We start from the raw sequence: 17,844 nt of genomic DNA, 5'->3' as shown, positions 1-17,844 counted from the left end.
TACACTTTGTAACCCCTGCATTTAAATCCCCCTCAGTCTGGATGCTCTCCCCAGGAAGTTACAATCCAAGAGCATTTTTACATGAGGTTTGCATTCTGTGCAAATGTAGCATTAGAGTGCAGGTAGTATGACGTGCTCTGCGATTTAAGGACTATGATCTCATTTGCATGTTGATAATGAAAGATCTAAGAAAGAGCATTGCTTGAGAAGACTTGAAACTGGCTGAGAGGTTTGTGGAAGTCAGCAGAGATTTTTGTGAACAGGGATCTGCACTCATAATTCTTACTGAACTTGTAAATCTTGATATTGTGGATATCAAACAGTGAATGAGTCAGGTCAACTTCTGAAGATTTGATTATGAGACTTTGAGCTGTGGGGTAAGTTGGATCATATTTGCAGACTGTATTTTTAAGTCAAACCTCATTTACTGACTTGCAATCAGACTGTTTTCAGTGTATGCATCTTTTTGGTTCCTATCTTACACTGGATTAGTTTTCTTCTTTCAGAATATTGTCTGAACAGATTTAACATGGACTTTTTTGTAAAAAGGAGTATGAGGGTGCAGAGCTCTGTATTTTGCAGAGACAAGTAACGTCTTGTAATGAATGTGTCTTGTTGAATGTGATAATGATTTATCTGCTCATTTGGTCTGTGTGCATAAGTTCTCACCTATTGAGAACAGGGGACACAAATTCTATTGATTTCTGACATTTTACAATAATCACAATCTGCCTTATGTGTGTGAGCTCTGTGTGTGTGTGGTTATGTGTGTGCATGCCTCCCACTCAGATGACTCATATTGCTGATTGGGTACCATGTTGCCCTCAGGACAATGGTGATAGATTGACTATAAGTGTGTATGTGTGTGTTCAATTTGCTGTATTGCTCACAGTAAATGATGTTGAGTCTGGTTTTGGCTGAGCTGCTGCTGCTTTCTATCATGTTTCTGATATTGTACAGCTTTATAATGGCATTTTACTACGTTACAAGGTTGTTTACTGTGCATTTTTGTGTAGCAGCAGATGAAATTTAAAACATGGTCTCATAATTAATAAAACTTGACTTCCTAATAAGTGGGATTCATACTCTATATGTGTAAAGGGATGTTGTAGCTTTCATCACATCTCTGCTCTGTGTCTGCAGGTCATAGCATGTGAACAGCAGCTGGACTCAACCTACGACGCTCGCTGTGATGTCTGGTCTCTGGGTATCACTGCCATAGAGCTGGGAGATGGAGACCCGCCCCTTTCTGACCTCCACCCAATGAGAGCCCTTTTTAAAATACCCCGGTAAGCCTTCATCAGCTCTTCACAAGAACCAGAAGTCATCCTCAGTGGGGTGTGGCTCAGGCCTGTTCTGCAGTCAAGAAACAGACTGACACATTTAAATGTTCTTGAAATGTCCAACAAAGTCACTTACAAGCACAAAAGAATGGGTCATTTCTTTTGTGCATGTAACTGGGTTAATTTAAATTGTCAAGAGCATCAAGAATTTTAAAGAATTTAAATTTCTAATTTCTTTATCGTCGTTGTGTAAGCTCACACCTCATTTGGTTGCCTTTGCATTGGTAACAAAGTGAGTTTTCCAGGAAAGGACCTTACGTAATGTTTCATCCAATATTTGCATCATTCAGACCTGCCAGTCTTCTAACACGCCATCCAACCCATCAAGATGTCCAAACTATGATATCTGTGCATGTGCACAACACAAAACTGTAATTTGTATGTGGGGTTGAGGACACGCCCATAAATCCATGCTACCCCCAGCTCCGTGTTTACGAACAGGTGAACCTCCACGTTGTTTTTTTCATGGTTTTTAGTGATACTTTTGTAAATAGTTAAAAAGTCTGTAAATAAACATGATTATTTTCTGTCTTTTGTTAAATCTAAAATTTCTTTTTGGAATCAATACTGGGATCAGTGTTGTTTAGAGCAGGGGATTCCAAACCTTTTTATTTCAGGGCCCCACAAAAGACATTAGTCTCTGGCCGGGACCCATTTTTCAAACCAATGAAAGCTACCATAAAATAAACATTTAGCGTCATCTCTACCACCACATGGTTTGGGTAATTAGAAGCATTTGTTGTCTCATTATTGTTTCAATTTTGGACCATTTCCTTATTGTTACTGTATTACTGACTGTCATCTCAAGCATTTATTAAATAAACATTGATTATTATTATTTTTTTCCAAAGGAAAAAATGCTAAGAAACATTTTTCTCTTGCTTTTTTCTTAGTGAGAACTTTAAAGGGTTATTTGCTGGAATGAAAAGTCATCTCTTGGTCCACACTGCAGTGTGTTTTCTGCTTGCAGAAGCTTATCAGTCTCCCACTTCCCTGACTCCCTTTGTCTTGTGGGAGAGGCTGAGAGCACATCCACTTTTTCTCTTCTTTTTCTATTGTGAGCTGAAGGTGAAAACTAATTGTTTATCATCTGCTGATTCCAGTGTGAAGCCCATATAAGCACTTACTGTCACTGTCATCCTAAAAGCACAGTGTTTTGTCCATCACTGCCCTGAAGCATACACACACACACACACACACACACACATACAGCCTTCCTCTGCATTGAAGCTGTCCTCTGTTTGCTGTGGGGGTCGTGCTCCACTGGAGCCGTCACGCAACGTTCCCAGAATCTGTCTGACTGCTGCAGTCAGAGCTCCAGGCTTTCTGTTCACACTCTTTACTTCCCTCCTCTCACTACTGTAGGCTCACAGGGTTGGCAGACTAAAAACCCACAGTAAGGGGTGTAATTCAACCACTTCCTGTCTAATTTCATTTAGCTAACAGAAACAAGATCATTAAGGCCAACGTTCGTTTCCATGTGTGAAAAATCAGATGTATATTTCATCAGTTAGGAGTGTGCTGGTGCCTTGTCGTTTCTCAAGTAAAACCATTTGCTTTCATGAGCTAAATTTTAGATTAAACATCATTATTTTCTGCAGCTATGTATATTTTATACCATAAAAATGGAGAAAAAAAAAGATGGTGGAGCCATGCTGTAGCTTTTTGGAATTTGGAGCCATCTTTGGGATTTTGTTTAGGTTTTTTTGCAAAATCATCACAAATATGCATTTGCAACTAGAAACAGAAAGCAACGCTCCTAGGCTGCAATGACCAGGCAGTTCTGCCAAAAATGTAGGATGGGAATTGTTCATTTTTGAGGGAATTGCAGCCCTTTACTTTGAGTAGAGGAAGATTGTGAATCCAGGCCAAACAAAGGAAAGACTCGTCCCATGAGACCAAATACACAAAAGTCTTCACTGTGACCATTCCATGTGTTCAAATGCAAAACTCTGATATATCACATGTTTTTTCTTTTACAACAACCCAGAGGACATACTTACATGCACACAGATTTTGTGTAAACACTTGGTTGTGTAATGACATATCTAGATCAGGCCATGGTTAATTCTCATTTTATTGTAACAGCTGTGTGATCCAGTCACCGTCACAGACTAAGCTAACCTATGCTGCTCTGTTCTGTGTATACTTTGAAAACTGGAAAATGCCAGTTTTTTAGCACAGTTCGAACCCTCTTAGATGAGCTTTCTGTGAAAATCTCCAGTCTTGTTGAAGAACAGTTCAAAGCTCTTCTTTGGATGTTTTCTGACTTTTATTCTGTTCTCTGTCCCACATTGTTTCAGTAATGTGAGGTCTGGTCTCGGAGGAGGATTCCTACCTCCACCAGACCTGTTTCCACTGAAAACAACCCCAGCTAGAAACATTTAAAACCACACTACTGAACTTTGGCAGATTTTCTCATTGAGGTGTCTCCTAACAACGACTAATTGGGCATCCGTCTTGCATCCTACCTATCCTCTGAGCTCCCTCCAGCCAAAGTCAATTTGATGTTGACTCTTGTCTTATATCTTGCTCTGTCTCTTTCTCTCTTTTTTTTCCTTGCTGCCTCGGATAATGTCTTCTTGGGTTTCTTTTCTGAATCAGCTGTGATGCGTTCAAACCAGCCAGTGTTGATATCCAGTTACTGGCATCTGACATGGTCCCATAAAGCAAAACGTAGCCATAAAGAGTCACGGAAAAGCAGTTTTCAAAGTGCAGTTTCTCAGCTTGGGGACACTGCAGGGCAACGAGTACATAATTTCTCTTTTAGCTTTAATCCAAATAGAAAGGCAAGACTTTGATGAAAAAATGTACAATATAAATTGGAACAAGTAAACAATTAAAAGTTAAATCATGACCATGTGTTAAGATTGAAGCTTTTATCTATTTTTATGTGTAACAGAGAAGATAAGCCTTTATTACTGCAGAGTGAACATCAGCATATGGCGTCACTGTACTGTGTTATAAACACAATATTATAATTAAAATGCACCCTCCTACTTCTAGCCTTAATAAGGAGCTGAAACCTCTAAGTAGGTGTATAATTAAGGAACCACATGTCTGACTTGTCGCCTTCCCAAGTCATCTCCACAAAACCCTGTTTGTCTTCTGGATAAGAAAAACACTAATAGTCCCAGCATTAGCCTAACAGACACCAAATAAACATCTGACGCATTTGCTGTCTATATTGGCTGTGTTTTGTGATAAACAGGAGATGTATGTCCTCTCATTAGAGCAATTTATAGCTGTCAGAGCAAAAGGCCTTGATGCATTAGCAGTGCTGACTTCTTTCCAATGTGCCAGGAAGCCTCTTGTAAAAAGGCATTTAAGGCAGAACAAAGAGTCATTTGGCTACTGTGGAGTCTTGTTGAGTTTAACCTCAAACCAGGAAAGAAATCTGCATAAATTTAGTGTCTGATTAGCAGTGTTATTGTTTTTTTTTTGTGTCATAAAATCAACTGTCTCAAAACCCCCAACATCACAGGTAGAGGCACATTTGTAATTACCTCATCCCACCACAGAAACAGCTCTTGATGTCCCTGAGTGACAAATTGCTTCACCGCTAGGATTTCACTCCATCGTTCCACTCTCCGCCTTTGTTCTCCATCCTGCCTGCGTAAATCCCATCTCATCTTATCTTTCCATTTATCTTTTCCATTTCTTCCTGTAACAGGAACCCTCCGCCTACTCTCCACCAGCCGGAGCTCTGGTCAGATGACTTTAATGACTTCATCTGCAAGTGAGTGTCACTGAATAATAAATATTTGCACTGATAGTATGTGAGCTGGTGTTTTGAATGCCAGTGTGATAAATAAATTCCTTCATCCTTCTACATGTTTCTTCTTCCACATCACAGATGCCTGATAAAGGACTTTGAGCTGAGGCCAAATGTGCTTGACCTGCTTCAGCACATGTTCATTAAAAAGACCGTTGGCAGAGAGAAGATCCTGCAGAAACAATTGATTGAACTCATTGATCTCAACCAGCAAATGGGAGTGATTGAAAAAACAAGGTATTGTCCCAAAAGTATATGTTTTAGTTGCCCTATTTCTCTTTTCCACCGTAGAATGTGTGATAGAACAAAGTCTGAACCCCGTCCTGTCAGTGGGTTTTATGTGCTGGGCTGCAGCTTAGCTCTGCAGGCAAATAACCCTTCTAGCCGGATATTTTACAAGCCCTGTCGCCCTGATGCAAACAAAATCTCAATCCTGCACCAACTCCAGTTAAAGTGCAGGTTGTACAGCATATGTCACATGTTGCCCCAAACAGTGTGTATTCCCATACATTCATGCAATGTTAATCCTATTTCTGTCATTTAAGCCATCATGGAAAGACAGACAGAAGCACAGACAGTAATGACAGGTAACAAATGCATATGTGGCCTTTAGTAGGAGCTTTTTAGTTCAGTTGTAGTCGTGGTTGCACGTGTATTTGCCATCCACTGCATGGGATGTAGATTGTCTACAAGCTGTTCTAGATATTTTGTTTTGTTTTCTTTAGACAATTTTTTTGTCTTTATTTCTTCTGTTTCGTGAACTTGTATTATATATCTTATATTTAAGTTTCATTATTTTATTCTCAGGTGTATGTGGCGTCCTGCAATAACAGCAGCTAATCAGGGTTCTTTGTCAACCCTCTGACAGATGTTTTATTAGAGCTCAATTACAATTATGATGGGAAATTACTGCCATCAGCAGCTAATCGAGTGTGATCAAACTTCTTTTATTACATTATATATGGAAAGCTAATTAAATTTAAGGTGTTCATGAAGTTTAATAACATGGTTTCACCAGTAAAGCTAAAACTTTGTGAATTTAACTAAATCCAGAAATTGATTTTAGTAGAATTGGCATTTTAAAGTTTTTAGTAAATTCAGATGACATCTGCTTGGCTTGGTAGATGTTGAAAATGTAGTGATGACAGAAATAAGCCGGGATTGAAAATGTTTCCAGTTTACAGCACCCAGTATCCCAGTTAGGTTGGTAAAAAATGAGACAGAGGAAAGGTACTGCGGGTGACGTGTTTTAGCTCGTTTTATTCTGCTTCAGGCTCAGAAAAAGGAAAAATGTCTGACAGGAAAAGTAGAACTAATGGATCAACATATAGTTTAGATGTTTGTGAAGCTGAATTTTTTTATTTATGTACATTGTCCACAATCGGGGCCTTTTACAGCCGCTGGTTTTAGAACTACAACTGGGAGTTTATGTTAGTGCTCATAATGTACTGAATTTAAAGTTAGTGTACTCATACAATGTCCATGTGTGCAAGTGTGCTTTACATGCATTTAAAAGTTGGGGCGTTGTGTAAAAAGTAAATAAAAACAGAAAACAATTACACAGTATGCAAGGTATTTATTCTTACTTCATGTAAAATAGTTAAAAGGCAACATATTAAATGTTGAAACTGATTTTTTTTTTTTTTTCTGAAGTTTTAAATGTTTATCTTTTCTTGCTTGACAGAATTAAATTTTAAATCTTCCTTTACTATATTTTTCCTGTTATAATGCAGCAGTTGTTTTTCAGCTTTTCACAGATCTGAACTGCAGGCTGTTCAGTTCAGCAGTCTGACTCTTTTACTATGTGGTTAAGATATTGCAGTCCTCATGGATTTTGTTCGGCCGATTTAGACCAATTAGATAAGGGTGATAGTGACTGGGGAGCCTTTTCTCCGGTTATTTCACACCACAGACAGGAACAATAATATGATCCAACATTCAACTGGTGGCTGGTAGATGAGCCATGATCATGCTGAGGTTCCAAATACTTTTTAAACTTTTATAGGCGACGTTAACTGTTCTTATTTTCAATAGAAAGTGAGAAATTTTTCTACTTTGGTAGTTAAGAACAACTAGATAGATAGATAGATAGATAGATAGATAGATAGATAGATAGATAGATAGATAGATAGATAGATAGATAGATAGATAGATAGATAGATAGATAGATAGATAGATAGATAGATAGATAGATAGATAGATAGATAGATAGATAGATAGATAGAACTTCTCAGTTTTATTTTTAATTATGTTGTCTTGTAGCCTACTATTTCCCCAGTAAACCCAGATATTCTCTTTTAATTTAGATTTTACACAGCGTCTCAAATTGTATGAAAACGATATTGTATATTACTCAGTAATATACTGAGGTTGTTTTACTCTATATTTACTTTATAATAATGGCTTTGCATCCTGTGAATTCCAGGCATGAACGTATCCACACTAAAAAAGGAAGCCACATGAAGACACAAACCGATGCCGATGAGGTTGATGACCTCGCTACCCTTGAGGTTCTGGATGAGGTAAAAGAAAGTCTCAACTCGCATGGTTAAAATTATATCTGGTCTCAAAAAAAAAAAAAAAAAACTTAGCGCACACATAAACATTTTCCTTACAAATGTGGCACCATTTAAAAGAGAAATAAACAGGCTTTCCAACAGTATAGGATATATTTCCAGGAAGTATTGTTACAAGCAAGAAATACTATCCTTACTTTTTGTGCTAAAATAGCACTACATATGTACACAAAATAGAGTGGATACAATAAAGATGAAGGAATTGCAAGATGGTAAGATTTTTTTATCTCTTGTAGTTTCATACTAACCAACGTTCAAGTGACTGGATCTCAGTCTGTATTTGTTTTTCCTTTTTTTTCCAAAGGAAGACGAATTTATGCCAAAACAAAGCCACTGAGCCATTATAGCTAATAAGTCATGATCAATCCAAACTGAGTAATAACGATCATATGTAATGCTGTAGTAAAAGCTCCAGGGCCTAAAACATTTAGTGTTACTTTTTTCTCCTAATCAAACGTTGGTATGTGGAAGACAAACACAGCAGCTTCCTTTTCTGAAAGAACACTTGAAGCGATTTATCAAATCTGATCGCCGCGTTGACGTATTGAACGATGCAACCGGCCTCAGTAGCTGGCGGATATTTCTTCCCATCCTTCAAGCTGAGAAGCTCAGCTGTTGTTGATGAACCTGGCAGAGTGCAGACAGAAAAATTGATCACCATGTAATGAAAATAATACGTTGACACAGACTTTGACTGGAGACGGGCCATGAGCTAACACCTCGGGTGGCTTTCTGAAGTATTTTCTTGTTTTCTTTTCTAATATGACAACCACATAGATTTTCATTTATAGCAACAACATGATGCTGGTGTTGTGAATGATGCTTTGTTTTGTCAGAACACAGTCACAGAGCAGCTACAGAGTCGGTACAGCAGAGATCAAATTTACACGTATGTGGGCGACATCCTCATCGCTGTCAATCCTTTCCATAAGATGGAGATTTACATGCCTCAGGTCAGTGAGGATACTGCAGACCTTTGTGTGTGTTATTACTCTGCCTTAGTCAGTAATGCACTAAAGTAGTCTTATTTCGCCTCAGCTCTTCACACGTGCTGTCACAATCTTGCTTTTACCTTTTGTGAACTCTATAGCACACAAAGATGTACATCGGAGCAAAGAGGACGGCTAACCCGCCACACATCTTTGCTGTGGCCGACATCGCCTACCAGTCTATGGTATCATACAACACCGACCAGGTATAACGCACTGCTTAAGAAACTGTGTACCAAACACGACACAGATGCACCAGCCGAGATTTCAGATAGAGTCTGAAACCTCCCCAGCCTCATCTTTGGTGCATATTTCAGGGATTGGTTGTGTTCTCTGTGAATTTGTGTTTTGTAAATCTGAAATTTGTTAAGCCTCGGGCCGACAGTCACAGTCTTTTACTTGTTGTTTATGTGTGTTTGTATACATGACTGATACTTTAAAAGCTTGAACTGTGACTGACTTCCTGTTTGCAGTGTGTTGTGATCAGTGGGGAAAGTGGAGCTGGTAAAACAGAGAGCGCTCATCTGTTGGTGCAGCAGCTGACAGTTCTTGGAAAGGTGAGACAATGAACACACCATCAGTGTGTCCTATTTTTTCTACTGCTCCTTATTACTCCCAATATCCTCTCAAGTGTCCCTCTTGAGTGTGAAACAGTAATAACAAGAATAGACTATGTAGCACTGAGCTGTGCAACAGACTGGAGATATTTAGAGGATTTATTACCTAAAATCCTTGGTTCAGTCTTGGACGTGTCACTCTGCATGAATATGTCATTTCTGACCTTGACTTCCACTTCTATGACCTGGAATAATGTTTCCTCCAGGCCAACAATCGGACGCTGCAGGAGAAAATCCTGCAGGTCAACAACCTGGTGGAGGCATTTGGAAACGCCTGCACCGTCATCAATGACAACTCCAGCCGCTTTGGCAAGTACCTGGAGATGAAGTTCACCTGCGGGGGAACGGTGGTCGGAGCAAAGATATCTGAGTATCTGCTGGAGAAATCCAGAGTCATCCACCAGGCGATGTAAATATCCATTCCCTCTTCCTGTCTTTGTCTTGTCTTTCATTATCTCACAAGATATCTGACAATCATAGAAACTGATATCATGACTCTGTTAGTTTGTACTTGTCTACCTCATTTTTACTCCTTTCCATTTGAAACCGGTGACATTTGCCGTCAGTCTACATTCCAGTCACTCCAGCTTTTCTTCTTATCATGTGTCCGTGTGGTAGGCTGGGACAAGTGGAGGGGCAGACTTATTTCCTATTTGATCAAAGATTGTGGTCTAGCAAGAAACTTTAGTGGAACTTCAAAAGCAGGCTCAAGTATTTCATTAGAAGACAGACTTGCAGGTCAGAGAGGGTATGATTTGGGAGTGAGCAGCATGTGCAGCTCCCTTCAGCTACCTTACTGTAGCACAACTCTGCTGCTTCTTGGCAGAGGTGGTAAATAAAAATAAAAATGATCATAACAGATATATTTTGGATTTGTCTGATCATTTTTTGCTGCATGTTTCAAAGGCCCATAGAAAATTGCTAGTGAGGTATCTAAGCATAGCATTTGTATGATACACACTCAAGTTTTTACCATATAAGGATCTCTGTCCTACAGACTGGATTCGCACACGAACGTGCATCCTATAGGCAAACTCTATGATTGGAGGACACAGGACTGAGGAATTTTCTTTGTTTAAACCCTATATAAGACAGAACGACACATCAGGTCTTTAGGTCTTCGTTCTGGTTTTGGGACCTCCAGATTTTTCTGCAGAAATCTGTTTTTATGTCTGAACTTTTGTAATAAACTTCTTTTTATTATTCAAGTTAGCGTCCAGAGACGTTTTTGCCTGAAAGCCAATTTTTCCACATCTCCTGATCAAGATACATCACTAGTAGACAACAAATATTTTTGTATTTGTTGTCACATGTACAATACCAGGCAAAGGTTTGGATACACTCCCTTATTCAAAATTAATGGAAAGATGTGTTGGGACCTTTGACTGATACTATACATGATGTTAGCATGTTGGATGATGATAATGAAATTGAGCCTTTTAAAACCCGAGGTCCACCAATAGGGGACTTCTGAGAGTAGATGGTGGTAAATTGTGTCCATTTTTGAGTGGTCGGCTCAACTGTCTGTACTATAACCTCTCCAGCTGACCTTTGCAGAGAGAATATTTACATTTTTTAGTATGATGTTTTTTAGAGGTTTAGAGCTACAGCTGTATCATTTCAAAGAGCTTTTCATATTCATCCTGATTTGTTTTTTTTTTTGGTTTTTTTTTTAGGCTTTTTGTTTCTTTTTTTTCAGGCAAGCCAGAAACTTTTTTCGTTTTTGCTGTGTACCATCTTCATGTATTCTTTACCATTGCCACATATACCAGTGGTGGGGAACACTGATCCTCAAGGGCAGCAGTCCTGCAGGTTTTCAATGTTTCCTCCCTCCAACACTCCAGATTCAAATGAAATGGATCCAACAGCCTATCAAGTTCTGCACAGTGACTCTGAAATGAAATCAGGTGTGTTGGAGCAGAGAAACATTGAAAACTTGCAGGACTAGGGCTGACACTGATACTTCCACATCCTATCAAATCTTACTTTTACTATGACTCCAGAAGTATCCAAAAAGACCTTGTGCTTGCAGAAATATATAGCTTGTCTTCTTTGTATTGGTTTTAACTCTTCACATACAGCTGCTAATTAGAAATGAATGTTAAATTATCCTTTAAACCTGATCTAGGTTTTGCAAAGTGTTTTAAAAAGTGTTTCTCATTCACCCATTTACACAAAAACTCAAGAACTTCTTTTAAGGTTTGGAATCTGAAAGTCATTTTTGGACATGTTGTGTAAACACACTGGTTCAAAGCTCTCTAGTGTTTTTGTCAGCTCAGTGGAGATAAGGTGAATAAAACACTAAACTTATTAGTTTAGAACAGGGGTAGCCAACGTTGGTCCTCGAGGGCACCAATCCGGCAGGTTTTCCAGATTTCCCTGGTCCAGCACACCTGACGCAAATTAAATGGATCCAACAGCCTATAAGGATCTCCACAATGACTCGTTAGTTTAAGTCAGGTGTGTTGGGGCACGGAAATCTGGAAAACCTGCCGGACTGGTGCCCTCGAGGACCAACGTTGGCTACCCCTGGTTTAGAATATCAACAAGGAACTAGACAATCATTACCACAGCACCTGCTGCCATTCAGTAAGATTTTGGATGTTCTGGATTATCTGGAACAAGTTTTTAAGTTGAATGGTTTAAAATTTCCATCCCCATTAACCTACGATGAGTCTGGCTTTTAAAACAACAATCTTCTTAAAGAGATGGGAGCCAAAGAAGCAGGTTTCACACAGTGGATGGATTGAGGTGCAGCATAAAGAACAAGAACACATGAATATGGTTTTAACAGTTTTGCAATGAAATATGCAAATCTAATTTTCATGGAGTCCCTGAATAAAAGTGAAGAGCTGGAAATGTATTTATTTAGCACTTCAGCTTTTTATAGCATAGTCGCACTTCATGTCTTACTAATAAATTTGAATTTCTGAACTGCATTTTTATTTTTGCACAGAGGAGAGAGGAACTTCCACATCTTCTACTACATATACGCCGGTCTGGCTGATAGAAAAAAGCTCGCCCACTACAAGCTCTCTGACAGCAAAACACCAAAGTATGTTTTAACATTTCTTAGTCCTTTTCTCAAGCAATGCAATTTCCTTCTCAGTTTGCAGACGCTCTACAACCTCAGACCCCAGTCCTAACCTTTGCACATCCTTTTTAATCTGCAGGTATCTGTGTAACGAGCACATTAAATTGGGGCCTGATATAGTGAGCAACGCCTTCTACAAGGAGCAGTTTGATGCAGTGGAGCAGTGTTTCAAAGTCATTGGATTCACCCTGGAGGTATAAACTACTGCATTAAGTACTGGACAAAAAGCTAAAAGAGAACCGCCTTAAAGATTTTACAGCATGTTTTGAGCATCCATGCACACTCTTGTCCACTCTTTTCTGTTTTATCTTGTTTTTCTTATTCATTTTTTTATACATATTTTACTTGTACAATATGCAATGCGCATGCAGTCCCTGCGGTTGTCTGTGATGGAGCATGAACTACTGGCACGTGCACACAGTAAGCTGTTGACATTGTGAAAGCTAATGACCCTCAAAGAACTGATTGCTCTTGGGAGCTGCACGTCAATAGCACTTATCCTGTAATCGCTGCTGAAAGACTTCTTATTCTACATCTTGAGCCCGTCACATCTTCAGTGAATTTGTACAGTTCATACCACAGTGAGCTATGATGCCATTTTATCTGTTTTGGAGCAGAGTTTTGGGATCATAACTGTCTGGTTCGAGGAAGTCGACTTCTGTGTTGTCTTGATACTGCACTTCAAGCAGGTTGAGGTCTGGACTTGGACTGGATCATTGTCCTGCTACATAAACCAATGACAGATAGAAATGCTTTGAGATACAGAAAAGTGTCATGTCAACTCAGGGAATTTAAGATAATCCGGCCCTGTGGCTGCAAAATAGGCCCAAACCATCAGCCCTCCACTGCTGTGCTTAACTGTTGGTATAACAAGTTCATGTTAATAGGCTATATTCAGGTTTTCTCCTAACATGGTGCTGTTTATGGTCAAACTTCACTTTGGTTTTCTGGTTTGTTCAGATGCAGCTTTGCTAATCAAAGCCTTTCTTTTGGTAACCCTTCCAAAGAAGCCATATTTGTTCAGCCTTTGTACTGTCATGAACTTTAACATTTAAAAATAACATAACTCTTAGATTTTTCTGCAAAGTTTTCAATCATTGCATGAACTGACCTTGGTGTGAACCTGTTGGGATGTCCATTTCTGGGAAGATTGACTGCTGCCTTGATTGTTTTCCACTAGGGAATAATCTTCCTCACTGTAGAATGATGGAAATGGAAATGTTAGAAATTATAACTTCCCTAAGACATAATTATATAATTTCTTTTTCATAAGACTGTTCATCTCTTTTCTTTGTAGGAGCTGGGCAGTGTTTACAGCACGCTGGCTGCCATCCTCAACTCTGGCGACATTGAGTTTTCTGCAGTTGCTTCAGAGCACCAAACAGACAAGAGCAACATTTCCAACATTTCTGTCCTGGAGAACGGTAAGACAAGAGACACAGTTTGTGATGACTAAACAGGACTGTTTATTCCCGCTGCTACCATTCCTCCTCCTCCCTCCGTTGCTTTTTATCATTAACTCTGCTGCAAGCGCCATTCGGAGTGGAGATAAATATAGGAAATTATTGTTGGGAAATAAATTATATATCAGAAGAGACATGCCATTCCAGAAAATCATTACCAAATATCCATTTTGTAATAGTCAGATTTTACACTCCATGGTGTACCTAATCTTTTTTAAATGTAAAAACACGCTCTGGTTGGTGATTTGCAAATCCTTTTTGATTAATTTTATTAATAAAATGTGCTGGATAAATGTCTTTCTAATTAAGAATGAGGACAGCATAGGCTGCACATTTTCATATCTGACTTTTATGTGGAAAAACAGACGTTTATCCAATCCCGTCTATCATGTCCCACCAGTGGCATCTCTGCTGCGTATTCGCTCAGACGAGCTCCAGGAAGCCCTGACCTCCCACTGTGTCGTGGCCCGGGGAGAGACAATCGTCAGGCCCAACACGGTGGAAAAAGCAGTGGAGGTGCGGGACGCCATGGGCAAAGCTCTCTACGGCCGCCTCTTCAGTTGGATTGTCAATCGGATCAACACGCTGCTGCGGCCTGACAGCCAGCTCGGGTGAGGCGAAGAGCAGAGAATGTGATGATGTGTGCCATACGTGATGCCATACTTTTTAATAAACAGGATAAAGCTTAACATAAACATAGAAAAACAAAAATCCCAAAAGACTAGGAGTAAGGTGAAGATGAACTGGTAAGCATTCTTTTACATCTTTAAAATTTCAAGGAATAGATCAAAATAGTAACCAGTTAAAACTGATGCAACAGAAACCTACCAGTCTGGTTAAACTGGTTGGCTTAACCACACCACAAGTGAAACTACATGGGACCAGTTCCTCACCTATAATCTTCATTACCAAAAACTTCTCCTTTTCCTGTTATAAACCTTGTCATTTAAGTTTGTTTTCTTTCCAGTGTATATGGCCTCTATCACACACAGCCGGGCTTGAGAATGATGAGACTTAGCCTTTCCTGCAGCTGTGTTACTTTCAATGGCCTACATCAGGGGTGGCCAACGTCGATCCTCGAGAGCCACGACCCTGCAGGTTTTCCAAATTTCCCTGCTCCAGCACACCTGACTCAAACTAAATGGATCCAACAGCCTATAAGGATCTGCACAATGACTCATTAATTTAAGTCAGGTGTGTTGGAGCGGGAAAATTTGGAAAACCTGCAGGATTGTGGCTCTCGAGGGCCAACGTTGGCCACCCCTGACCTACATCCCGATCGGTTGACAGGCAGTAAAAAGCCTGTCAGCACTGGTTGGTTTTTGCATGTTAACTTGTGTCTTCAATGTTTAAGTGATCATTTACAGGAAGGGAGATGAAAAATGAATAAACTGTAGGAGTGAGGAGTCTCTGTAATTGCTATATGCTTTCTTTTTCATTCTTGTCACCCCCAGAGAGGATGACAAAGGCCTGAACATCGGCATCCTGGACATCTTTGGTTTTGAAAACTTCAAGAAGAACTCTTTCGAGCAGCTTTGCATTAATATTGCCAACGAGCAGATCCAGTTTTATTTCAACCAGCACATATTTGCTTGGGAACAGGTAGAGCTCTGCGGGCATGCTCACATTAGCATGCACCTAACCCAGCACTGAAATCAAAGATTGTTTTCTGAATGCTTGAATCCCTTCTTCAAAGCACTTTGTGTACAGTTTTAACCTTGGTTCTACCTCATTTCCATCGAAATTGTGATAACACGTCATTGTTTGTCACTCTGCGCCTTAAGAGAGATGGCAAGGGTAAAATATGCTGCTGACTGTATTTACGGCAGAATGAGATTCGCCATTCTCCCTTGATGCAGTCTTATGGGAGTGTTTTGCCTTGGGGGGGTCAGAGAATGATTAGCTAATGTTAAACGATTTGGACTCACCCGTGGAGAGGTGCTATAAATCATCCCAAACAAGGGTCAATTAGGAGTTGAAAACACTTCATGTTGGACTTAAACTCACTCCTGGGAATTGTTGGAACCAGGCCCAGAAATACATTGTCCTATACAGCTAACACATATACTCTGGGCATATGGGAAATGTACTGTACTATGAGATTAATAAGCATCACCTACAGGAAGGCCCCATGCGTACAGAACGCGGTAAGGTTTTATCATTGGATCACATGCAGTGCCTCCATGTTTCCATATAAGGCTTCTTATCTGAAATCTCTCTGCCCCCCTGTTTCTTTCCTGACCTGCTTCATTCACTTCTCAGTGGTAGTTTATGCTAGAATAAGCAGATTGATTTTATGTTGCTAGTTCCTATTTATGTCATTTTCTTCACTGAGTTTAAGTCTCTTCTAATGTTTTGCTGAGTCATACCAGCTCTGAGTCAGTCTGATGTGATCAAATTAGCTAAATATAAAGTGGAGGCTACGCTCACTTTGTCCTCCCAATAAAGAAGAAGCTGTGATGTATTTAATGGCTGCACAGACCACTGGCATCTATTGTGGTGCCTATTTTTATGTCTCTTTCTGAGAGTATGTATTCTCATGATCTCCTCCATTGTTTGCTGTGCAGCCATTGAAACTGACATCAAAACTTGGAAGTGAACTCTGAACTCTGCCCTGCCGTTTAGTGGATGTATTGCCTGCCAACCATTCCACAATGTTTGAAACAGATGTAACTACTTTTGTACATAAAGAGAATAAATGGGCCTTAAGACTCATTTATGCTCTATGCTAAATATGGAGCCTTCCTTTCATCTTCTGCATCCTTTACGTGTGGAATTTGGTTAATTTTGTAGTACCACCGGAAACCATGGGGGCACTGTTGAGGAGTATAGTAGACATGCGACCAATGAAACAAACAAAGAAAAGAAGAATAGCCTGCGATATACTTAATGGCTGCACAGACCACTGCCGGCACTACACTGCCTTTTACATCTGAGAATGTACATTATCATTACCTCGTCAATAAACGGGCCTTTAGGCTGACAGTGACAGCTAAATGTCATCTTCCTGGCGTTTAATGTGAGACATGCACAAAAAATGGACACAATCAAGTAAGGGGATGAAGTACATCTAACAGAGATGCACAAGAACATTTAGAAATAACACAGGAAATAGGTTTGTTAATGCTACAGACAATCCCCACAAAAATGTGTGTGCAGTTTTTAGACCTAGTGAGAAAAATGTAATGAGACATTTGCAACATCCCTTTGCAAATGCAAAGGAATTGAGATGTGTTACGATTATTTTGGATTATGTTCTTTTTCACCTTGCAGGATGAGTACCTGAATGAAGAGGTTGATGCTCGGATGATCGAGTATGAGGACAACCGGCCACTTCTTGACTTGTTCTTGCAGAAGCCAATGGGGATGCTTTCACTTCTGGATGAAGAGAGTCGTTTCCCTCAGGCCACTGACCAGACACTTGTAGGTCAGTCCATCATATTTTCTTGGGACAAGAAGCATTTTAAGGGGAATTTGCCCTAAGAGCCTGAATTGGAATAAGCGGGTACAGTCAATGGATCAAGAGTAAAGAAACCCCAAATTATCCTTAGAAAAAAGATTCCTCTCATAAAAGTATCATCATTTTTGGAAAATGGGAGGAGAGTTTTCATGTCTCTCCTTAAATCCAAACAGTGTGACAGAGTAAGACATTTTATGTATCAAACATCTAAAGGCTTGAACATAGTTAACTGATTTCTTAATTTCTGCTGATTAAATCTGATATTGAACCAAAAAGTGTCAAAAACAACACTAAAAAGTGATCAATTTTCAAATACTGTAAGTGAACTAAACAACATGTAATTGTGAGTTCTCACTGTAATAACCTTAGCTGTGAATATAATTACCTAATGCATAATTTGGTATTTCAGAGAAATTTGAAGATAATCTGAAGACAAAAAGCTTCTGGAGGCCAAAGAGGGTGGACCTTGGCTTTGGCATTCACCACTATGCTGGAAAGGTAATTTATATTTATTTATTTTAATCTGA

The 17,844-nt window shown here is 39.5% G+C and overlaps 1 protein-coding gene across 2 annotated transcripts in view; it reads left to right on the top strand.

The window, feature by feature from the left end:
- myo3a (myosin IIIA) overlaps positions 1 to 17,844 on the top strand; it is a 70,083-nt gene that overhangs the window by 30,844 nt on the left and 21,395 nt on the right. Inside the window, exons 7-22 of one of the 2 annotated variants that reach the window (XM_041969095.1) lie at positions 1,144 to 1,289; positions 5,017 to 5,082; positions 5,200 to 5,355; positions 5,664 to 5,705; positions 7,544 to 7,640; positions 8,531 to 8,647; positions 8,785 to 8,889; positions 9,157 to 9,240; positions 9,507 to 9,709; positions 12,257 to 12,355; positions 12,474 to 12,588; positions 13,692 to 13,818; positions 14,258 to 14,468; positions 15,312 to 15,459; positions 17,131 to 17,284; positions 17,727 to 17,815. In XM_041969095.1, the coding sequence (XP_041825029.1) occupies positions 1,144 to 1,289; positions 5,017 to 5,082; positions 5,200 to 5,355; positions 5,664 to 5,705; positions 7,544 to 7,640; positions 8,531 to 8,647; positions 8,785 to 8,889; positions 9,157 to 9,240; positions 9,507 to 9,709; positions 12,257 to 12,355; positions 12,474 to 12,588; positions 13,692 to 13,818; positions 14,258 to 14,468; positions 15,312 to 15,459; positions 17,131 to 17,284; positions 17,727 to 17,815 (1,959 nt within the window). The remainder of the gene's footprint in view (positions 1 to 1,143; positions 1,290 to 5,016; positions 5,083 to 5,199; positions 5,356 to 5,663; positions 5,706 to 7,543; positions 7,641 to 8,530; positions 8,648 to 8,784; positions 8,890 to 9,156; positions 9,241 to 9,506; positions 9,710 to 12,256; positions 12,356 to 12,473; positions 12,589 to 13,691; positions 13,819 to 14,257; positions 14,469 to 15,311; positions 15,460 to 17,130; positions 17,285 to 17,726; positions 17,816 to 17,844) is intronic. The other variant, XM_041969094.1, reaches the window with a different exon arrangement.

The sequence above is a fragment of the Melanotaenia boesemani genome, chromosome 18 (assembly GCF_017639745.1).
Source record: "Melanotaenia boesemani isolate fMelBoe1 chromosome 18, fMelBoe1.pri, whole genome shotgun sequence".
Classification (NCBI taxonomy): Eukaryota; Metazoa; Chordata; class Actinopteri; order Atheriniformes; family Melanotaeniidae; genus Melanotaenia; species Melanotaenia boesemani.
Note: the sequence above shows the minus strand (reverse complement) of the source record. Positions and strands in the feature narration are given on the sequence as shown.